General features: G+C 47.4%; 1 protein-coding gene across 2 annotated transcripts in view; it reads left to right on the top strand.

Annotated features, from left to right (window-relative positions):
- The window catches only part of FCHSD2 (FCH and double SH3 domains 2), a 569,931-nt gene that overhangs the window by 506,121 nt on the left and 58,007 nt on the right, over positions 1-5,803 (top strand). For both annotated transcript variants that reach the window (XM_019612451.1, XM_010706279.2), the window contains exons 3-4: positions 1,284-1,360; positions 2,384-2,528. In XM_019612451.1, coding sequence (XP_019467996.1) covers positions 1,284-1,360; positions 2,384-2,528 — 222 coding nt within the window. The remainder of the gene's footprint in view (positions 1-1,283; positions 1,361-2,383; positions 2,529-5,803) is intronic.

The raw sequence follows: 5,803 nt of genomic DNA, 5'->3' as shown, positions 1-5,803 counted from the left end.
AGGGAGGGAGGGAGGAAGGAAGGAAGGAAGGAAGGGAGGAAGGAAGGAAGGAAGGAAGGAAGGAAGGAAGGAAGGAAGAGAGGGAGGGAGGGAGGGAGGAAGGAAGGACGGAAGGAAGGAAGGAAGGAAAGGAGGGGGAAGAGGAGGGAGGTAGGGAGGAGGGGATTCGTGAGTGGTGCACGTGGTCTGAGATGAGCAGGCAGTCTGGCTGTACTGTTTAAGGTGCTTCACAGGGTTTTCTGTAAGGAGAACTTGAGAGTGGATGGAGGGTGTCTGAGCTGTGCTGTGGGCAGCACTGGGGGAACTGGGCAGGGCAGTGGGAAACCCCTGGCCACAAACTCACACAGAGCAGCGATTTTCCTTCACACTTGTGCTGGGAATGAACCATTCAGCATCAAATTCCTGTGCTAGGTCTTGTTTATGTGTCTGCCCGAAAGGATGGAACTGAAATGAAGATTTTATTAGAGCTGCTTCACCTGGTTGTTGCTGGAGGTGCCATGGAGGAGCATGGTCCCAAAGCTCCCTGCAAGCAGTGTCTGCCCAGTGCAGACACCAGTAGTTGGGTTCCTGTGCCCTAAAAAGATTTTACACATCCACGTGGTGAATTTTGTGCCATTAAATGTGGCACGGATTGTGCCGCAGCAGCCATCCCTGCCTGCATTACAGCTCAGTGTTCTGCTCTCCAAAGTTACCGACTTTTTGAGGTTTGCATAGTGCAGTGCGGAGGCTGAGCAGCATAATGAGCATTAAAAACTGAGCTGCTTTCTCCGATCTCTCGTCTGCTGTTGCTCTTCCATGCAAGGTTTCCATGCAAGGTTTCCATTCTATGAGCAGCAGCTTCGTGAATTCCCTGCGGAACAACCAAAGCTGCCCATCTCCATCTGGGGGCAAACAGCCAGCCTCATCTTATTGCTTCTGGGAGCCAAAGAAGTGCATCCACCGACACATTGAGGCACTTTCCTTGCAGTGTTCCTGGCTCTGAGTTGGCCACGTGCTGCTCAGAAGTGCTGTCCGTGCTACTGGCCGTGCGTGGGCTGTTCACACACGGGGCACTTTCAGAGCTGAAGTGTGCAGCGAGGTCCCAGCAATGGGAATTTTATTAATCCACCTCAAGAGGAACTTAAAAATACAAAAAAGAATAGAGATAATCCCACGTTCCATTAGTTTGTTAAAACTAAATATGAATTGCTTCTTTACAGTTCAGATTACCCATTGCTGATAGAAGAGCAGAAATGGTTTCTTAGGCACCTCTTATTTTAACCTGTTTCTCCTTCTTTCTACAGAGCATTCAGAAGCTGGCTAGCCAGTACTTGAAGAAGGACTGGCTGGGAATGAAAGCTGATGAACGAGCTGATTATAGGTAATTTAACAGTTGGAGCTCCAAACAGCCATCTTTATCTTTTCAATTTATGTCATTATTTTTCCCAACAATGAAACGCTGCTCTTCTGTCGTTTAAACGATTTGTTTGCATTGATGTTAAAAAGAAAGCTTTGTTTTCTTCTGAAGTTTTGGAACAGCCTTAAATAACAGTTTGTAACGTGGATAATTTGGGGAGATTGGACAAACGAATGGCACAACCAGATAGCAGCCGTAATTGTGCACCTTCTTTGGGTATGAATATTTGGGAAGCTGGTGAATGAACAGATGTGTATCTTGGATATAGCTTGAAGGTTCAATAATAACACATGGGTTCCTCCTTAGGAAGAGGCAGAGGCACCAATGTGTGTGTGGGAATGAGTTGTACAGCGGGGAGGCCAGAAGTGTCCTCCCCTAACTCAGGTTCATTGGAAGGGAAGCTGGCTCAGAACACAAAAACCACACGACTTCATTGCTCAGAGCTTCCTGCCTTCGAATGGCACCTCCTAAATATTTGACCAAAGTTGTAAAGGATTTTGGCTTTGTACTCGGATTGGATTGGGAGCTTTTGTGGTGGATTTTGGGCTGTGCACCGCTCACTGCAGCGCTGCAGCTGCATCTTTGCCCATAGGAATCACGGGCAGGCAATGGGGAGCTGCCCCGAGATGTGTGAGCACAAACATCAGGAGGACGTGGACTTATGACAAAACTGTCAGCATCTGAGCTCTCTGGTTCTGGCTGCTGCTTTCTCTAGGGTCTGTTCCATGGGAGCAATGGGTTTGGCCACAAATAACTGCCACGAGCACTGAGAGGAGGTGAAAGCTCTTCGTTTTTGTGACGTTTGGTGAAGTGTTCCTGCAAAAAGTGCAGATATTTGCTAGATCAGCACAATGAACTGTGCTTTAGCTTGTTTTGAAAAGCACTCCTTTGTCAAATGCGTGCCACTGTTACGCAAAGCATGCACTGTCAGCATGAAGCCTGACTCCATGTCCTCTTCCTACCACTGCTTCTGTTTCCTCCCTGCAGGAGCATGTACTCCGTTTGGAAATCACTCCTGGAAGGCACAATGCAGGTGGCCCAATCCCGACTCAATATCTGTGAGAACTATAAGAACTTGATTTCAGAACCAGCCAGGACTGTAAGGTGCTTCAAGGAACAGCAGCTGAAAAAGGTACGTGTCCTTTCTTGGGGCTTTTTATTTAGGAAGTCAGGAGTATTTTACTGTGGCACTTGTAAAGTATCCCATCCCTGGAGGCATTCAAGGCCAGGCTGGATGTGGCTCTGGGCAGCCTGGGCTGCTGGTTGGCGACCTGCACACAGCAGGGGGTTGGAGGTGGCTGAGCACTGTGCTCCTTTGTAATCCAGGCCATTCTATCATTCTATCATTCTGTGACTCTAATGCAGCTGGGCACTTCTCAGTCTCTTTAGGTGTGTGTTCTAGGGGGAAACAGCTGTGTAGGAAGAGAGCTCTGTGCTGAGAGCTGAGAAACGAGCTCAGAAGTGAGAGCTTTAAGCACAGCACAGCTTTGGTGGAAGCTATCTCTGCACATCTGACATCACACAGTGGCTGTCACAACAAATTGCTGTGGCAGTGGCAGGTGTGAGTGGATCCCTGTTGGAATGGGAGCTATCTTGAAGAAAAGCTCTTTTAAACCTGAAGGAATTAGTTGTGCTCATCTCAAGATGCACAATACACGTCGATCCTCCTCATCCTGCAAAGGCACTGCAGGTCACTATTCCAGAAGTTGCTCTGATGGATCTCTTAATTCATTAAAATAAAGTGTCCTAGTTGAAGGACAAATGTAAGCTTGACTTGCATTTCATTTTTTTAAATGTAATTTGCATCTTAGATAAAGAGATCTTTTATCTCTATCATACTGCTTAACACAGAAAGTGTTTGAGATAGAATGCGAAGCTCCATCTGTTTCCACGGGGCAAGAAGGTGCTTTGTAAAAATAATCACGTGTTTAATCAGCCTTTGTCCTCCCCCTGTCTTAATTATTTTGTGTTTGCTTTCTGTGGATTTTGCTGGAGCGAGGAGAAAGCCTGGTGTTCAGGAATGAGCTCAGTTCACAAAAAGCCACTGCTGCACCAACTGCAAATTGTTGGACGTTTTCAAGAATGATCTTTTGAAATACACACTGTGTTGCTTCCAGGAAACGCAGCATACAGAGGGAAATAGAAGTGCTGGTGGAAGACGTGTTGATCTCAGATATTGCTCATGGTTGTAGATGTTCTTTCTGTGTGTTACTACTGAGCATTTGGTAACATCACCTCTCAGTTTAATCTAAGGAAGGATGAAACCTCCAGTCAGGGTAAAAGAGAAAAATGCTCACCACCACCAACAAAATCCACACCATTTCAAATCTCTTTTTTGCTAAAAACTGATGAACACTTAAAACTATGAACTTACTGCTCGTAGAATCACCAAGGTTGGAAAAGACCTCCAAGATCATCCGTCCAACTGTCCACCTGCCACCAGTATTTCTCCACTAACCCACGTGCCTACGTACAGCATCTGAACATTTCTTGAACACCTTCAGGGATGGTGACCCCTCCACCTCCCTGGACAACCCATTCAGTGCCTGATCACTCTATGGGAGAAGAAATGTTTCTTTATGTCCAACCTGAATCTTCCATGCAGTCTTCCAGCCACTCTGCCCCACACCTGTAGCTCTGCCTGGAGCTGTCGTGGCCGAAGCACAGGACCCAGCACTGGTTCTTGTTGAACTCCATTCCATTGACCTCAGCCCACTGATCAGCCTGTCCACATCCCTCTGTAGGGCCTTCCTACCCCCAGGCAGATCAGCACTTCCCCCAGTTTGGTGTCATCTGCAAACGTACTGAGGGTGCACTCAGTGCCCTCCTCAGATCAGCTGGAGCACAAGTACATTTGTCTACACTCCTGAAAGTCTATGTAATATTTGCTTTCCAGAGGAAAAATCACTTTTATTAATGTTGTTACTTTATTGTGCTGGGGAATTTTATTTTTCTCCGAAGCTTTCCAGGCAACACCATAGCAATTCTGTAGTACCTTTATTTAGTAAATAATTTTCAGATCCATTTTTCTACACATGCTGGTTGTTGGGAGAGTTTGGGGGTTGGCAGTAGAAATGGGGACTTTATAGAAATGGGGAATTTATAGAAATGACACAGCTTCCCATTTTCTTGCATTTTAGAATTATTGGACAGATTGTTGCCATTTTCAGGGCAGTACTTCTGGTGTGCAAAGATTTTGATAGCATCATGCCTTTCCTGCAGTATGGAATAGCCATCCACCTGCTGCTGTTCATTTTCCTTCACAACAAATGCGTTGTTTTGTACACAGCAATCCGCCACATGTTCCTGTGAATTTCCAAAAAGATAAGTTATATACTATGCTGACCTCCATCCGGATAAAACCTAACTGAAATTTACATTTGGAGTCAATGCAGTCATGCTGGAATGTCCAGCCACAGCCTGGATTCTGCTCAGAGTCTCCTTCCACCATTGCAGTGGGTTGAGTGAGTTGATGTGCTGTCAACTAAGGGCCACTGAGATGGTCAGAGGGCTGGAGCAGCTCTGCTGTGAGGAAAGGCTGAGGGAACTGGGATTGTTGAGCTTGGAGAAGAGAAGCTGCAGGGAGACCTCAGTGTGGCCTTCAGTGCTTGGAGGGAGCGGATAAACAGGAGGGGGAGCGGCTGTTTGTGAGGGTGGGTGGTGACAGGACAAGGGGAATGGTTTGAAAGTGAGGCAGGGGAGGTTTGGGTTGGATGTGAGGAGGAAGTTTTTCATGCAGAGGGTGGTGAGGCAGTGGAACAGGTTGCCCAAGGAGGCTGTGGATGCCCCATCCCTGCAGGCATTCAAGGCCAGGCTGGATGTGGCTCTGGGCAGCCTGGGCTGCTGGTTGGTGACCTGCACACAGCAGGGGTTGGAGCTGGGTGAGCACTGTGCTCCTTTGCAACCCAGGCCTTTCTATCAGTCTATGGTAAGTCCTCAGCATTGGGTCACTCCTATGAACATCACGGGCTGCAGACGATTCCCATTTGTCCCATTTGTCTACATAACACCTGCAGTCTGTGTTTACATACGTTCTAACAGCCATTACAAGTGCCCCATAAGCAGAGGATGACTGTGCTGGAAGCACAGCTGTTGGCTCTGCTTCACAAAAGCTCCCAGCAATGCTGATCAAGAAGAGGTTCATCGAAACACAAACGCTGTAGGGCTGTGTGCTCACTGCTATTCCAGCCAGTGGCAGAACAGAGGCTGGAAGCTCCGGGCTCCTGAGCAGCAGATCTGACAGAAGACCTCACTTAATGGATCCATGGAATAATTCAGATTGGAAGGGAGATACCAGCCCAACCCTGCTCAAAGCAGGGCCAAACAGATCAGGTTGCTCATGTGTGCAATCAAGTTTTAAATGTTTCCATAGAACCACAGAACGGCCTGGGTTGCAAAGGAGCACAG

Source organism: Meleagris gallopavo, chromosome 1, assembly GCF_000146605.3.
Source record: "Meleagris gallopavo isolate NT-WF06-2002-E0010 breed Aviagen turkey brand Nicholas breeding stock chromosome 1, Turkey_5.1, whole genome shotgun sequence".
Classification (NCBI taxonomy): Eukaryota; Metazoa; Chordata; class Aves; order Galliformes; family Phasianidae; genus Meleagris; species Meleagris gallopavo.
Note: the sequence above shows the minus strand (reverse complement) of the source record. Positions and strands in the feature narration are given on the sequence as shown.